Source organism: Kryptolebias marmoratus, linkage group LG15, assembly GCF_001649575.2.
Source record: "Kryptolebias marmoratus isolate JLee-2015 linkage group LG15, ASM164957v2, whole genome shotgun sequence".
Classification (NCBI taxonomy): domain Eukaryota; kingdom Metazoa; phylum Chordata; class Actinopteri; order Cyprinodontiformes; family Rivulidae; genus Kryptolebias; species Kryptolebias marmoratus.
In genome coordinates, this window is record NC_051444.1 from 9,379,165 (window position 1) to 9,397,691 (window position 18,527).

General features: G+C 38.9%; 1 protein-coding gene across 1 annotated transcript; it reads left to right on the forward strand.

The window, feature by feature from the left end:
- The first annotated feature begins 8,350 nt into the window (after nucleotides 1-8,350).
- LOC108229809 (ammonium transporter Rh type C 2) lies at nucleotides 8,351-12,427 on the forward strand. The gene is given in 11 exon segments (NM_001329332.2): nucleotides 8,351-8,609; nucleotides 9,213-9,405; nucleotides 9,525-9,675; nucleotides 9,779-9,926; nucleotides 10,036-10,202; nucleotides 10,297-10,434; nucleotides 10,767-10,903; nucleotides 11,065-11,189; nucleotides 11,589-11,662; nucleotides 11,761-11,834; nucleotides 11,923-12,427. Coding segments are annotated over 11 exon segments (1,452 nt in total). The 5' UTR covers nucleotides 8,351-8,398; the 3' UTR covers nucleotides 11,957-12,427.
- Nucleotides 12,428-18,527: the final 6,100 nt, after the last annotated feature.

The window sequence follows — 18,527 nt, forward strand, 5'->3', positions numbered from 1 at the left end:
TTCACTGTTCCAACCAAAACAGAACAAGCTGATTCCTGATAAAAACTACGTTATCTTTAGTTTTTTTGTTTTTTGTTTTTTTGTCATGTGAGTCAAAAACAAAAAATCCATTAAAAGCAGCTGCATTGCTGAGTGACACAGATTTGTCTGCTCCTCATGGAGGTGCAGGTGTCACAGAGAGGTTACATTTGACTCTTAAGCAAACATTACTGTCTGGACTCGTTTATTCTTGGCTCCGTATCAAAGCTGCACTGAACTGCACAGATAATTCTAATTCAACTGGAAATTAAGTACGTTTCCTGTCGTAAAGATTTATTCAAAGCGGATTAGGCACATTAGCATGGTTAATCCTTTTCATATTTCCTTGATAAAACGCTGCACGACTTTATGCTTCAAATCCAATTTGAGATTAATCCCTCAGATAATAAAAAATATAAACTTCTCGATGTGGAGGTGTTGCAATAAAAGAATTGTTGCGCGGCCTTTGCTCCGTAAATGAAAGCCTAGATTTTATCCCTGAACCGATAAATGAGATAAGGCTGAAAGCAGAAGAACATGCGCAATATTTAAATAAGTCACACACGAGTTTTAAAGCTGATTTATAGAATAAAAAATCCAGTTCGTGCAAAGGGAAAGGTGTGGTTGCTGTCACTTGACAGTCATTATCCACCTGAGGCGGTTTTGTAATTGAAACTTTGCTGGTTGAGCTCGTTCTGTGTTGTGTGTGATTTATTCACCTCCCAGGAAACAACATGCAAACATGAAAAACCTTTTTTGCACCAGGAACAGGATCTCGTCTGCACCGACAGTTTGAACAAGTAATTAGTTTACTTGACTAATGGTTCATCTTGTCTGACATCCATGTTTGTCAGTTTTTGAAATCTGATCCCAGATGTGGTTTATATGTATTTGTGTGCATGGCAAATATCTAATCTATCTGTAACTTATATGGAAATGCAACATAATAAGATACTAACGAATCAGTGGTGCGATGAGCTCCTGACGTGATCTTTTAGTGCCTGATGAAAATAAAAGTTAAATGTTCCTCTCTCAGTTTAAAACTTTAGCATGAACGACACAGAGCCTTTAAATAATTCTCAAATTTTATGTCATTTTGGACAACATCACGATTAAAATTGTTTTGTTTGTTCTTACAATTTGATTTTATATTATTGCATTCTGTTTTAGCTGCTTATAAATTCCTGCACATTTACGGCCACATATTTTAACGCCCAAGGTCCCCGTTAAATAAACTGAACAAACCCTGCAAAAGGAATTTACAAATGCACAAAGGCAGTTGAATTCTCCAGTTGTTCGATTTAGTGAAATTAATTAAAAAAAAGGAAGATAGTTCAAGTTCAAAAGTTCAAATCAAAGAGGAAAGAACAGAACCTCGTCTGTGAGGGTCAGCAGGTTGCCTCAGATGATGGCACATTTTTAATGACTCATGAAACCGTTCAACTCCACTGCACAGTTTCTACAAACACCTGAGATGTGATGAATGTGAGCGTCAGGTGTAGATTATTAGAACAATGAGATGAATGGAGTGATTTGGAGAGTTTCAGAATCTGAGCTGGGCAGTTTTTTCCCAATAATTGAGCTCTAACTCGTTAGAATGGTCAGATTTACAGGGTGACTGAATTCTGAGGTGGAAGAGAGAACAAAAAGGCAAACACATAAACTGCATTGACAGTCCTGTTGTGTTGGCTCAGCTGATGTAAAAGTCCAGTAATGTGGTCACGTTCCATGTCTGTCTGAAGGGTCGGAGGCTGTTCTGTACATCTGCAGAACAGTTTCTCTGAGGCTGACGTCGGCCGATGCGCCACGTGAGGTGCAGAGATGCTGCCTGACAAAGTGTCGTCCTCAGTTATCTGGGAGTCACATCGTCCTCAGAGGCGTACGGTAGATTTCCATCATCAAAAATCAGCCGATCGCCTGACTTGCTCGTGTCTCAGTGGCGTCTGCCTTTGCGTGGTTTCTGGACACACCTGCAGAGTTGGAAGAAATTCCTGCATGGTGACTCATGCTCTGCTGGCTCATCAAAGTACAGGATTGCCTTTACTGTAATTAATCTTAACAGCGCTATTGTTTCTTAAGGAATGCTGCGAGAAGCAGTTTCGTGTTCTGTGCTTATCTTTCAATCATCTGTCATTGATTGTACAAGGAAAGCACTTTACAAAAATGGTTGCTCTGTCATTTATATCATTCTTTTATCCAGAATAATCCCTATCTTGTGTGTTAATATGTGATACAAATCACACTTACACAATGTGCAATAATTATGCACCAATTCATCTTTGTGCTGCAGATGTTTGCTTGAATTAACATGTAACATTTTGCTTTCTTCACTCACCTTTTTGCAGTTCTTTCAGCTCTTGTACTTGTCGTAAGTTGAGGGGTTGTGTACAGTATTCTGACATGATGCGGGACAAAAGAAAAAGAAGCACTATCTTTGTTTAAATAGCTGCAGTGCACTGATCTGCATCTCATTTAAACCGAGACTGACAGCAGCTCGTCATATCTGCGCCACCATTGTTACAGGGCTGTGTGCCACACCATGTGACAGTTACATTTCTGACGTTCCTTCAGCAGATTAGATCTGGAGCCGTCGTACGGCCCCTCAATCACATGTTTAATTACTGCAGGGAGGAAATATTTCAAGGTTACATTTGGTCATTTCTCAGTCTTTCTGAAGCATTTAGCACACAGCTGTTTGTACCAGTCGTTGTGTAAAACGTTCCAGTTGTATACCGAATGTACACGTGTCTGTCGGCTGTGTTTTCTGCAGCTGGCGTGCAAAACATTTCTGTTAGCTGCTTATAGAAGATGACACAGTTTACAAAATGCACAGAATTCAATATGTAGTTTTTATATTATAATCAACTTTTCTCTCAACATTTATAATTTAAAACTCATAAAAAAGGAGAAAAAAGATCTGTTCCATTACTTTGAAGGGCGTTGGTAACAGACCAAGTTATCCTTTCTCTGCTTGTCTAGATCTTCCTTTATTGTTTTGCATTTTACATCTGTAATAACGTCTGATCCAGCAACACCTCCTGTCCTTCTCTAAGTTGTTCTCTTCTTGCAGGGCTCTTCTGGCAGATCCTGCAGCAAGAACACTGAAACTCCGACAGATGGTCCTGAACGCAGCGCTGTGGTTGTTACTCAAAGGATTTCACAAGTTCTTCTAAAATAATAATACAAAAACAATACGTCCAAGTAATTAAAGACCTAGTCCTACTCCGACAAGTAATGCCAACATTTTAAGCTAGAAGTTAAATAAAATATCTTTATTTGCCATTTGTACACACACACTTCAGCTGGGTACCCAGGAATTCATGTGCAGAGCTTACAGACAAGAGAAAACAATAACAAAAACAATAATAAATGACAAAAAAGAACCATAAGAGGCCATAAAGAACAGTAAGAAGCAGTAAATTGATGTGATTTTTGTTGCACTGTTCATGTTATAATTGCACTTATGTAGCATTGTTTCTGAACTGTGTGGCACTTTAAGAAGAGCTCATGTTTGTGTTTAAAACTGACTGAGTTATGGTCATTTTTGTGCTCTCTAGGATGGCTTTGTCGTGGCGGCCATCTTGAATGGGATTGACTCCAACAGTTAATCAGTTGTAGACGTCAACCCACTGATTATTTTCTTAGAGTTTCATTCAAATTTGTTCAGTGAGTGATGGGGTGTTTTTTTTCGAATGGTACCAACAAATGAGCATATGCACTCACGCACACACACACACACACACACACACAAGGAAAAACATGATTGCTCCACCTTTGCCTTTGGCAGTGGGAGATAATTAAATCTGACAGAGTGACTTCTGCACCTGTCCCCATTTATCGAAGCTCAGTTTTTGTTCATGCTCACTTTGTTTCTCAACCACTCCACTCCTGTAAAGAACAATGTCTCCTCCATCCATCCCTACGCACAGGGCAGTCTCAGTTCAGACTGTTCTTTTTCTGTGGTTTCACAACAGGAGGACATGTTGTTGTTGGTTAGAAGAAGGGGCTTCCCTCTCCATCAGATGGTTGCATCTCTCACAGTGTTGTTTTTTTTGAACACCTTGCAGCCTGGATGGCGTTTGAAGGACACGATGGTGGAGCACCTTCTGTCTTCGTGGATCTTTGTCCACATCACTGACCCCGCTGAGTGTCGGCACATGACATGAGTGTTGCATCACAGCGGCACAATGTTCCAAACGTATGTTCTTTTTTCTATACTTTCTGCTATGCATACTTGATGATCGACTCAGCATGCGCTCAGGGGTGCCGCCGATGTCGGCCTCATTACAGAAATGAGGACAGGGAGTACAAACAACAGCTCAGATGTTTCACCTCCAGATTGACAAGTTGAAGACCACAGAGCTGGCAGTGGATTTCTATAGGTTCAGCCACACCCCTCCTCTTTTCTTCAGAGCAACAGCAAACTTCCAAGAAATGGGGCATTTGAAGAAAACAACCCTCGCAAAGATCAGGGCTTCAACCTGAACAAAAAACTGAACTGGATGAGCTTCGAAGGAGCTGCCTCAACTTGCTCGGGACAATATTTCCTTGACTCATCATCCCTTGTTTTGCTTCAGCCATGTTTTCACAAAGTGATCCACACTGGCTCAGCGTTAGTCTGTCGGCTGAGAGGGAGAGACACTTTGAACTGATCACGATGGCCTGCTGATTTCCTGGTGCGCCTTCGCAGTCAGGTGCCAGAAAACAGGAGGCTGTGAGCAGAAACCATCATCACCACAGACTCTTTCTTCCTGCAGCTGTCAGGCTTCATAACCAGAGCTGCTCCTGATAACATGCATTCAAATAAAAGTCATCCGCTTCATTATTCCACTGTGTGACATCTTTAAAATTAATGTAAACGTACTGTTTGCATTACAATAACTGTGTCGTCAGTGTAGCAACTTAGATTTTTATTTGCCATTCAGTACTTCTGTTTTTTTTTTCTGAGATGTACTGTATTTTTATTATTTAAGTTTGTATATTTATATTTCTGCAGTATGTAATGCACCCTTAATAAAATCTTTGATTTATATTTTGTATGCTCTCAATTCAAAGCTCAAATGTCTGATTTTTACCCCCTTCGTTCCACTCCATTATTTTCTTACAGTTTTGTGTTTCGTTTGTTTGTACTTTATCCTTTTAATTGAATGTAGTTTATGACATTTACATCAGGATGTCTGACTGTACTGAAGTTTCACTTCTCTTCCTCACTTGAAGGTCACTTTTTAGCAAAATGATCTTCCAATACAAACAAAAAATATAAATCTATTCAATTTTTTAAATCTTTGTAAATTTTACTTTGACTGTCACTGTTTAAATGAACTAGTCATCCAACAAATTATGTGTTTTAAATACTTTGTCTTATTCAGGATCAGAGGTTATTTTGCTTCATTGCAGCATCATCCTCATGGCTCATTGTTAGGATAAAGTTTAAACAGAGATGTTTATAAAACTGAAGTTTCCATCACCTGGCTTGAATTAACATTCCCTTAGAACAATCTGATCCAGGTTATTTTACAGCTGAAATCTATTAAATGTCCTAACATTTGAACAGTGCTCCTTTACCCTTTAAAACAATTTAAAAAATGAATATCTATTAATAATTCACCTGTCCATCACAGGACCACACAGATACAAACAAAACAGACCTTATGACAGTTTAGAGCTATCAATTAACCTAACACGGTGCCTCTTTTTGCTGCAGGCTGTTTCAGCGAATGCTTCTTTGAATGGATCTTTCAATACGATCTCGTCTCAGAGCAGCATTCCTCCTTCATTTAAAGACATGCTGTTTCCTGACTGACAACTCTCCCTGCTTTAACTTTATGACGCTTACCTTTCCATCACCTGAGCAGAACAAAGTATTCCATTAAGGTGTTATATAACCGGTTCATTTCCAACACGTTTGTAATGATCACATGAATGTTCTCTGGCGGTTACGCTAAATTCAAAACTGTGCACATCAGGATTATTAAGATCTAACCTTCAAATTAATCAAATATTGATTTGTTAAGTTAAAGAAAATTGGCACTTGTACGCCTTAAAAGGTTCTTCTGGAAAACAAGAACGCAAGAACAATCAGCAACAGTTTTGAGGAGTCTTATTAGATTATTTAAACACAAAAGAATTCATAAAGTTGACTGCGTTTAATGAAAGAAATCAGATAGAGTTCACTGAAAACAACCATTAAATCTGTCTTTGTGTGCATAAAAACTCCTCACTAATCCTTATTCTTTAAACTTTCCCCTTTAAATGAGAGTTAGCATGTTTTAATATTAAGATGCGACTGAGTCGTACAGCTCCGGAGGGCATTGAATACAATTATCAGAAGAAAATCTGAGAACATGCTGCATTACATAAGTGTGAGGTCAAAATGTTGAAGCGGAGAAACAGATATCACCTGGAATGTTCTTTGTGTCGCTCGAAGCCATTCCTGAGATGTGATGAATTCTTAAACTGGCATCTCTTTGTGGTTAGATGATTTTCAAGATTTCAAACAGAACATAATTGTTCAAATATCACTTTGTGAGGCAGTGAGGGGACAAAATGTTTTTATTAGCATGCGACGAGTCAAAAATATACATATTTAATTATCTTAGACCAAAATTTGGACATTTATTTATAATTCTAACCAAGATTGCTTTTCATTTTTTTTCTTAAATACTCAAAATCATAATAATAAAACTGGAAAAATCCATTCAGTTTATGTTTTTACTGATTCTTCCTGCTAATCTGTAAATATTCAACAGTTTTCTTCTTGTTTTTATTCAGTAGTTGGCAAAGCTTTCAGCTCATGGGTCTTAAGGCTTACTTAGATTTTGGGTGTGTTTCGGATCACCAGCCTGTTATGCAAGATTTCCAATGATCCCCACCCGTTGTTGTAGACAATGTTTGCTTTCAGAATTAGCAGAAATTAAATATGTGATTTTCTCACCAGTTAAATGTTGTCTGAGTCCTTTTCTGCCACACAGAACCAAACAATGAGCCACAGTCAAGTTTTACAAGCTGAATATGAGCTCTTATTATTAAACAATGTTTTTTTTTTTTCTACAAACCAACAGCAGATTTGTGCAATTAAAATGCTGCATTTTCACTTCAATGGTCCACATGAGCATTTAACAAAGTTAATCATATCTGTGCAGAACTATTACTTTATGAAGTAATAGTTTTATAAAACTACATACCTGGTATTTACCTGGTACATCCCAGTTATTTGCCAGTTGCGTGCCTGGTATGTACCTGGTACTGGGTGTACATGCCTGGTACATACCAGGTATATACCTGGTACTTACACTGTATATATTGGATACTTACCTGGTACAAACCTGATACATCCTGAATCTTTATCTGGTACTTATCAGTACATACCCAGTACATACTCAGTAAGTACCAGGTATGTACTGTTACCAAATTTTGTGGTCATGACACAAGAACAATTTGTTTAACAGCTCATTTATTAAGATTATATGTAGATTTAGCTGCATTGTAGAACAATTCACTTTTTATCCAGACGCCAATAAATCCTTCTGAAGGTACTTGCAATCATTTTGCTCACATTTCATAAAGTTTCAAATATTTGAGATCATGCTCGTTTAATTTTTTTGACTCCTAAACTGTGCAAAACAAATGAACAAAAAAGGTAATTTTGATTTTTTTAAATTCTGACTTTACTAGACTGCCGTATGTTGGTTTTATGCTGCAGTCTATCAGGAGTTTTCGGATTCATTAAAGACTGCAGCGTCTTCGTATCAAACGCACCTGCAGTCAGAACGCAGCTCTCCTGATGCTTTTCGGGGTAATCCTGACTGACAGTTTTGCTCACCTGGGACCAGTTTTATGCTGTCACAGAAAACAAAGGTAACACTCAAAAAAAAAAAAAAAAAAAAAAAAAAAAAAAAAAGTCATTTTTAAAAGACAAACAGCTGCAGCTTATCATTATCTCAGCTGCAGAAACAGGTGCTGAATTAATTTCACAGCAGCTTAGTTTTGTTTCCACGTAATGTGACTCAGTGGACTTTCTTGGAAATGCAAACATTTTGAGACGAATAGCGTCACAAACTGAAGTCATATCTAGATCCTGTACCATCATTTCAATCACATAAACTATGTGAGGTGTTTAATTCTTCTGTACTTCCTGCAGCCTTTTTCTACAGCTGATATAACCTGCCCAAAACTAAAAAAAAAAAAAATCCCAGCAGGTGAAGGAGTGGTTTACCTCCTAAAAAGTATGATAGGCCCACACCTCGCTCGTGAGTGGTGGAGAAGGTCACACCCCAAAACTTCAAGCCTGTTTATAAAAGATGATGACAGAGGTCTAGAAGTCACAGACGAAGTACTGTCCAAGGGGCGATCGGAGCAGCATCAGCACAGAGTCAGCACCATGGGGAACTGCTGTCAGTATATGGGGCCTCAGAAGAACACCTACGTACGGGTCAGTCTGCCGGCCGTCTGCTTCGTCTGGCAGATCGCGATGGTCATCCTGTTTGGGGTTTTCATCCGATATGACAAGGAGTCCGACACACACTGGGTAGAGCACAAAAAGCACGAGAACCTCACTGACCTGGACAATGACTTCTACTTCAGATATCCCAGTAAGTACCAAAGGTTAAGGCTATTATGATGGTCTGGATGAAAAATGTGTTTTTCCTATTTTATAATGGTTATAACTCAACAGTTTTCCAATTGATGCAAAGAGTCACTTGGAAATTATAGCAATTAATTTAGCAAAAGTGAAGAACATTATTCACTTCACTGTTTTTAATAGTTTTTTGAAATGTTGCACAGCTGTTTGCCGATTTATCAGGATTCACAAAAGATGACGAAGTACAAAAGATAAGACTACAAAGACACATTTAGGAATGTTAAACCTATTCACTTTTAAAAAAAGCCTTTTTTTTGGTTCCTTACCATATCCAAACCTTTTGACGCTGTAAGAAAAAGATTTTTTTTTGCAGCCCAGATGTGATGTTCTGCAGCAACATGTTCTGCATGCATGGCTTAATCAATTAATCCATCAAATCTTTATACACAAACAAGAATAGTTACAAATCTAGAGTGAAACCTAATGTGAAATAGAAATGCAAACAGAAAAAAAAGACATCAATATTTCAGTTAATTAGAAAAAAAAAAGAACAAATAAAAAACATTTGCACACTGACTTTCAACAATATTGTGTTTTCTCCTCATTTCTTCAGGCTTCCAGGACGTCCATGTCATGATCTTCGTTGGATTTGGTTTCCTCATGACCTTCCTGAAACGCTACAGCTACGGCGGCGTGGGCTTTAACTTCCTGATCGCCTCCTTCGGCCTGCAGTGGGCTCTCCTCATGCAGGGCTGGTTCCACTCCCTCGATCCCGCCACTGGAAAAATCTACATTGGGGTTGAAAGGTAAGTGTCCGCCTACCTTCCCTGAGTTATGTTATTCCAAAAATGAAACCACATTTTAACTATTAGGAATGATGATCTTTAAAGGCAATATTTCCTGTTTCCCTTGAATTCCCCCTCAGCCTGATCAATGCTGATTTCTGCTGTGCCGGCTCTCTGATCGCCTTCGGGGCCCTTCTGGGGAAAGTGAGTCCTGTGCAGACGATGGTTGTCACCTTGTTTGGAATCACGTTGTTTGCTGTGGAGGAATACATTATTCTTGACCTCCTTCACGTGAGTCAGATCAACCAAACCGACCACATTATTTCTACTTCAGTGAGATGTTTCTTTTGCATTTTAAGCCGCGAACAGCACTGACGTGTGCCTGCCTCCACAGTGCAGAGATGCTGGTGGCTCCATGGTCATTCACTGCTTTGGTGGCTACTATGGTTTGGCCATCTCCTGGGTGCTTTACCGACCAAACTTACACCAAAGTAAAAACCTCCACGGGTCCATCTACCACTCAGATTTATTTGCAATGATTGGTGAGTGACTACAATCTATAAATTCCTCTTTTCAAGCCTCAAAGACTGTTTTTTGTTGATTTGCGATTTCTCCTGACAGTGGTTTGTTTGATATCCCCTTGGTTCACAGGTACCCTGTTCCTGTGGATGTTCTGGCCCAGTTTCAACTCAGCCATCACGGACCACGGCGACGGTCAGCACAGGGCAGCCATCAACACCTACATTGCCCTCGCCTCATCTGTTCTCACTGCTGTTGCCATCTCCAGCTTGGCTCACAAGAAAGGAAAACTGGATATGGTAAGGCTGCAGAAAAGACTTGAACACTTTCAAATAAATCTCGCTACAGGCATTTTCCTCATGGGTCAAGTGCTCTTTTTAAATGTGCTCACAGGTGCACATCCAGAATGCCACTCTGGCTGGAGGTGTTGCCATGGGAACGGCAGCGGAGTTCATGATCACGCCTTACGGTGCACTCATCGTGGGTTTCTGCATGGGCATCATCTCCACCTTTGGCTACCTGTTCATCACAGTAAGCCTGACTTCTTTCTTTTTTATGTCTCTGCCTGTCTTTATTGTCACTGCAGATGGAAAAAAAATGATTTAAGAAAATTGTATCAAACACAAACTCCTCACATGATGTGTTGCGGGGAAGAACTAGAATTATGAGTGGAGTTATTTTAGAAGAACAGCTCCAAGCCACACCTCAGAGAGTTTTGGAGGTTACTCTGTAACAACTTTGTTTTCCAGCTGGTTCAGGAGAGTCTGAAAACGTGCACAACAACAAGACAAATTACCTAAACCTATGTTTAAATTTATACTAAGTTTTGAGCTTAATTAGATAACTCTGCGTGCTCTTTTCAGCCCTTTTTAGAGAAATACCTGAAGCTCCAGGATACATGTGGTGTTCACAACCTGCACGCCGTGCCAGGGATGCTTGGCGGCTTCATAGGCGCCATCGTTGCTGCAGCAGCTAGTACAGAAGTCTACAGCGAAGAGGGGTGAGTGACTCAAACACAAACAATCATCTGAAATTCAGAAACCCACTTACCCCGTGAAACGGATCCATTCACAAATGCATTAAGTGTCACGGCATGAGAAGCTCCTGCATGAAAATCTGACTAATGTATTTTTGGTTTTGTGCTTCTTTTTTTTTGTTTAGGCTGATAAATACATTTGACTTTGAAGGCAAGTACGCAAACAGAGGTGTGGGAACGCAGGGAGGCTATCAGGCTGCAGGAACCTGTGTGTCGATAGCCTTTGGACTGGTTGGAGGAGCCCTTGTTGGTGAGTTGAATTAATGAGGCTCATAATAATAATAATGAAACATTTAGCTGGTCTCTAAGTGGGTTATTGTTCTTATTTTTTTTTTAGTTTTTAAAGTAGTTCACATACTGGATTAGAAAGAAAAATAAGGATATTAAATAAGATTTAATAATTTATATTATTAAATAAGATTTATAAGATTTAGTAATTTCAGTGTTTCAGAGTGACAAATATAATTGGCAAGAAAATATTTTTATAAACAATTGAAAAAAACTAAATCACACGTTTTGAAATTCCCATTTGCTGATGTTTTTACATCAGTATGCAGAACTATCTGACTTATCTTCTAAATAGCAGATCTAAAAAGACAACAGAGGTGAAAAGTTCTGCTTAATCCTGATTTCTTGTGTTTTTTTAAAGGTTTAATCCTGAAGTTCCCCATCTGGGGAGATCCTGCCGACGACAACTGCTTCGATGATGAAGCTTACTGGGAGGTAATAGCCTGTTTCCAGCCACCAGATGGCGCTCTCACCCTTCAAATAGCTGATCAAGAAATAATCAATTATGCTCATTTCTTTTGTTGTTATTGCAGCTTCCTGAGGAGGAGGAGGATATACTTCCTCCTGTTCTGGAGTACAACAACCACATGATAAACAAACAAGACATGTAAGCTCTTTTTCACGCTTTCACACCAAATATATTCTTTTACAATAAATCTGTCAATAACTGTGACCCTCTTCTTTGCTTTGAACAGAGCCGAGTCGAACTTCACCATGGAGGAAACTTAGAGACAAATCGTGAAAATATCGAACCTCCTGGATGGTTCTGAATAAGATGCAGCTTTTAGGCAACTTTAGTTTCTGAAGGAGCTTTAAACATGAAAAAAGGATCCTCTGGTAATCTTGTTTTGTGCCACCTGAAACAATTATTTGGAACCTAGGATAAAAAAGATTAAACATACAGAATGTGGAAAAAAATATTAAGAATGAAAAGTAGTTTTCAAATCAAACGAAGATGATATTTTTGTCCTGATTGTGTCCGCCTCTGAATTCAGCCTGGATGATGTGAAGCCAGACAGGATGTGTTCATGTTCTATAAGCTGATTTTTGTTGCTCTAAGAGCCTTTTATTTTTATTTATTTTACTAGTTTTTAAATGTAAATTTGTCTACATCAGTAGGAGTAGGTCCTGCTTTTAGAAGTTCTTTGACAAGCTCTGAATTATCTTATTTAACTCAAATAAACTGGTTGAAAACAGTCATCGAAATGGTTTGTTAGTTTATTTTATTGCATAGTATCGTGCAGTGCATGCAAACAGGAAGTGATTGAGAATCTAAAGTATTTGTTTTATCAGATGTTGCAGGTAAATGATGGGTTACATTATTATAATCTTTACTGTATCTGTGTGCAGCATTGTTAACTGATTTTACAGAGGAGGGTTTCAATATCTTTGACAAACTTTTTGCCTTTTAAATGTTGCAGAGTTGAATGTTACCAACAGTAACCAAACAAAGCCTGAGAATTTCACATTTCCAACCCTTTATTTAAAGGTGTGTTGCATAGATGTTAGAAATATCAAAGAAAATATATTTAATAGGCTATTTTTCTTAAAGAACTGGTTAACTAGTGTTTGTAATTGTTAAAATGTCTGGAAAGCTGGATGAATCCTGTCAGTCTCACCTAATGACATGTCGACAGCTGAAACTCTGAGGGTTAACGCTCTCAGTTTGTAATATATGCTTGTTTTACTGAGATATTTTTACCAGAATAAAAACAACTTTTAATCACATTTAAATGGAATGGGAAATAAAGATAAAGAAAAATATTCATGTCTTCAAGAGCATTCTTGTCACATATAATTAAAAGGTGGTAACATAACATCTAAATACCTGTAGTATCCTAGGTGATACTACAGGTAACACTGTAGTATCACCTAGGATACTAGGATACTTATTAAAGCCACGTGGCTTTAATAAGAAGAACAGAAACAAATAAAGATGGCTACATTAAGTTGATTTGCACAAGTTTATATACATAAATACATACAAATAGCTGTTCTGTCCTAATGTGAAACAAGGAGGAAAACAGCTCAAATATGAGTAGAAGTTTAGAAGTTCATTAAGGGATCCAGAGAAAATAAATAAAAACATAAATAATGAAGTTAAACTTAAGGATTTTGCAACCACTGTACAAGGTGTACAAAATGACTAAAATGTGTATTAAAATGCATTTTCCCCTCATTTAAGAGTAAATCTTAAGTACATTTATATTACTCTTTTATCACACTTACAAATAAGACCAAATTATAAAAATGACAAATATTAAAGTAAAAACAATTTTTGTTTGGCTGCAGGGTTTTGGTTCCTGCAAATGAAAAAATGCAAAACTGTTTGTGATATATTTTGTTCAGTGAATTATTTTTTGTCTTTTCTTTGACAAATCCTGGAACAGCAGATCGCATTTCTTCGACAAATTCCAGGTTTTTAAAGGTTAAAAACTTTTGTTGTCGGCACTTTGGATCTCAGGAAATCTTTCTGGAAAATCCTTTTTAAAAACTTTGTATTGTTTTCTGTCGATCAAGTCCGAAGCAGTTTGGATTACTGTCTTTAAAAGGAAATTTGCTCACAGTTTTACCATCATGTGTTTGTTTCAGGACAGAAGAATTGTAAGAATTGTAATTATGATTTAGATGTTTTTAGGCTTTTTGATGCCAGAACAAATTTTTCACTCACTAATATCCAGTTTTAGAGCTAATTGCAGGAACATCTCAGTGTCTTTAACAGCTGCTTCCTTTTCCAGTGAGTCTGCAGAGACTGATCACTGTGGGGGTCACTGTGGACACACTTGTTGTCCTAAAGACCCCCAGGCCTCCCCTCACCCTTTATTCCAATGGTAATGACGTCTGGACATGTCGGTCAATAGGATCATCTCCTGACCAGCCACTGTGACATTAATGAACTCCAAACACACAGGACGGACATATGCTTCACGCTGGTGGAAGCTTTAGTGAGTGATGAGGTCAAACTTGTTAAGTGTGGGTTAAAGCACAGCTGCTGTCAGAGTCAGAGTCCGTTTTATAAGCTCAGTGGAACATCATCATCCACATGGTGAAAACATTGAAGGCCTAATTAAAAATAAAGTTGGCATTTAGTAAAATATTGTTGACTTTTTTTATCTCTAAAAACACCCAAAAAGTATTTTGTTACTGTAGTAATAATGCCAAATATTTAAACAATAAAGCTGTATGAGTTTTACATTTTTAAGTGATTGACAGTTTGTCATGAATGTCATAAACTAAAGCATTTTTTTACATTAGGGTAAAAAATACAGAAGCAAATTTACAGCTCAAACATGGGATTCTTCAAATCTTGGTCGTGTTGTGTGGGATTTTTAAATTAAATGTTTTCTTTTTAAACAATGCACAGTGTAAAATGCTAAATTAAAGTTCAACATGATGGGAACAGACTCAAACTAAGTGTTAGGAAACTTTAAAACCTTTCTTTGAAAGGATGATTCAGGAGAGACACTCTGAAAGAGATGTGTAAAATTACAGAGCGTCCAGGGACCCGGTGTCAGAGGAGAGCGAACGCACCGCTTCTTATGAATCATGTGACCCTGGGGAGAGTGTTTGTGAAACCACTTGGTCTGCTATTGTCCTCCTGGGACCAGCCTCTTCTCAAAAGCTGCAGAAAGCCTGTAATCAGATTAAAGGTTGCTGGGAAGGGGAGGAGGGATTTCTGAGGGCCGGCAAAGATCGTGGAAGTTTTCTAATCAGTACCTGCCATTGAAGTGCAGGAGAGGGGGCTAAATAACACAGCAGGAGGGGAGGCGGGAGCCAAGCTGGAGAGACAAATTGGCCTGTTGTTGAAGAGGGAGGCTGGAACAATGAGGGAGGGGAGGACAATCACAGAGGGTAGAGCTGGAGAGAATGGATGCAATGGAAGAAATAAGGGGGAGGATGAAGAACTCTGGAGGCCTGGCTTCATCTCGTCCAAGCAATTATATCACCTTTTTGTCTGAGCTGATTGGTGCAGGCTGCAGAATCCACCTGGGTTTATGGAGAAAACTACCTGAATTGTCCTCACAGAGTGATCGATCCAGTTTAAGACCATTCAGCAAGACGTCAGAGGTCCTTTAAGTCGAATGAACTCATTAGATCACTTTCAGCTTTTCAGGGAAAAACATCAGCTACAACCAAGCTGTCTTCATGGATTATTTCATAATGACTTTTCACATGAAAACTATTATATCCCGCCCTGCTGACGACGTGGCTCATACCAGTCTTCTCCTCTGGAATTTCTCTTAAAACATCCGCTGCCTGAACATCAGGCCCCACTAAAGACCAATCACCACTTTTTGATGCACTTCACAGGAGTTCATTTGTCAGGGTCAAAGGGGAAAGTCTCAGGGGGTAAACCTCTCAGCGAGTGCTAGTGAGGAGGAGAACCAGATAAATAACTATTCATAGCATGGAGGGGCTTTGATTTGACCACAAAGGCCACTGGTTCCCTGCTCATACTCAAAGACGTAGAGATCAGAGCGGTTTGAATCAGGGAATGATTAAATGAGGGATCAAGAATGAAAGACAAGGTTAATTAGGAGCACCTGTCCATCTGTAAACTAATTAATTCATAAGAAATCATCTCTGATTAAAAACAAATAAAACTACATTCCTCAATAACAACACTGAGATATCAAACATGTTGCTCACATGATGAAAACAAGTCAAACTTTGTATCGAGGCGACGAGAAGAGATCCAAGAAATTCAAACTAATGAAATCTTGGCTTTGAGAAAACTTATTACAGACTGGCCTGTTGATCCAGAACATATAAAAAAATGTGTTAATAATAGATAACTTCAACATGAAGGTTTTATATATTTTTTGTAAATATAGTTTATTATGAAGCCGTAGCATCATTATTTGTACTCAGATTAAATTGTAACATTTGGCTAAACTGCTCTGAAAATAAAGGTTTGAGTTTGTTTCAGATAAAAACAAAACAAAGAAACCATATGTTTTGCTCTTATGTGCTCAGCTGGCAGCTCTTGCTTGTTTAAACCTGGAGTGTCAAACTCCAGGCCTCGAGGGCCGCTGTCCTGAAAGTTTTACTTGTTTCCTGCTCCAACACACCTGATTCAAATGGTTTAATTACCTCCTCACTAAATCATCGTTCTCCAGAAGCACGTCCACCTGTCGTCCATTTAAACCAGGTGTTTTTAAAGCAGGAACACGTCTAAAACACGCAGGAACATGCAGGAGAGCGGGCTCCAAGGTACGGAGTTTGACACAACTGAGTGCAGGTAAGACACTGAATATAAACAAACACTCCACACAATCCCACTTCTAGTGATGACAGAAAACTGAAGACTGTTTAACAGAAAGTCTGAAGCCTTTTCCACAGATATAAAGTTATCAGGAACCTTTTCTTCCTCTCAACAGTTCATATAAAGAGGTCTGCCTGCAAAGAACTTCCTGTGACAATGAAAGTATTAAAAGGTACTGATGACATATTTGATCTTATTTATAACATCCAAGTATGATGAAATGGAAAAAGAGAGCAGTGAGAGGTCACATTAACATTATGATTCTGGACCGGCCCTCTCTTCCACATTGGAAGGTTTTAAAAGGATGTCGAGAGATGTTTGTCTCTTGGAGTATTTCAGCTTTCAGTTTTCCGCTACTCATCAAATTTGTCAGAATGCAGCAATAAGATGAGGCCTCAGAATGTGTTCATTTTTAAAATCTTTTAAAATAATTTGTTACATATTCATTCATCCTGTAAAAAATGAGGGATTAGATTTAAAATCTAAAACTCCAGTACAAACTGTGATGCTGATGGGACCGTCGCAGAGAGGGGGCAGTAATCCCACAGCCTGACAAACGCGAACGAAGGAGGGAAAAACGGAGGGAAAGAAGAGGAGAGTAATGATTCTCCTGGGAAGGGAGGGTGTTTGGGTGAAAAGCAACTGCATATGTATTGTTGGAAGGCCTGACTCGCCACCCTGGAGAGCTCCCTGTTCCCACGGTTTGCTCAACAAACAAACGCAGCCCCCCTCCACACACACACACACACACACACACACACACCTCCCCAAAACACATACACACACATCCCCTCACACCACCGTGCTCCTGCACGCAGCGGTGATGTCATTAATTACCATCAAAATGAGCATGACAGCAAGTGAGTGTGCGCGCGTCTGCAAGTGAGGCTTTGTGAGTGAGCGAGCGTGTGTGTGTGTGAATGTGTGTGTGTGTCTGTGTGAGCGAGGGAGATGTGGGGAACAAGAAAGAAAGAGACCATTGTCCGTTCTGAAATAAAGAAATCTCCACTGAAGCATTGTAAATGGAAAAGGCAGAAAAATGGACCAAATTCTGGGATCTTGGAGTGAAAGCTGGCCTGTCACATCTCGTCAGAGCCTCACAAAACCTGATACACACACCCACACACACTTTGCCTTGCTGCAGACACGCACACACACACACTGTGGCCTTGTGACTATGGCTGTCTTCATGAAGTTCAAACCTTTTCCTTCTCAGCATCACACACTCTGGGATCTGGTTTTAAGATTATTGTTTGAATTAGGATCTTGTATATTTTGTATTTGTCAAAACAAGGTGCTAAATTTAAAAAAAAAAAGTTTCTTTGTGTGTTTTTGATGTTTGGACAATTCTGTTAGAAGTTTCAGTTCCGTCGTATAAAAACTGTAACTAATGATATTCTGCATAACAGGAGCATTTATACTTTCACATGTAACAGCTTAGTTATACAGACTGATTGCTTCTACACCAGTATGTGCAGAAAACTCATCATTAGCAACACTTTGATTGCAGATTAATTAAATCTTTGATCTGCAATCTTGACTAAAACTAAACCAGCTGAGCATATTTCAGAATGCACAGCCACCTATAAGGTTCAGAAACCTGAATCTCAGTTTAGGAGTAAACTAAGCAGCTCAAACCCCAGTTTATATATAAAATCAATATGGGCCAGTGTGTGTGAGCATTGTCCAAAACTGTGTCACATTTCTTGGCAGTAAATTGTCTGAAGCTCCATTAGAGAGCAGTTGTTTTTTTTGGTAGATTGAGCCTCACAAACCTTTAGGCTCTTCAGCCAACCAGATCAGAGGCTGTGAATATTGCCATAAATGCACAGGATTCCACCTCATCAAAGTCTGCAGAGCAGAGATAATCGCTGCTTTTTGAGCTCCACTATCTGAAGCGAAGTCGTGTTAATTGGAGGCCTTGATTTGGACGTGAGGAGAGGAGAAACAAACGCCTGCTTTGTTGTTCTCCTCAGATCCAAGAGGTTTACGTATCTGCTGAGTCGGAAGGCTTTTGTTTCCTGAAGTTTGATG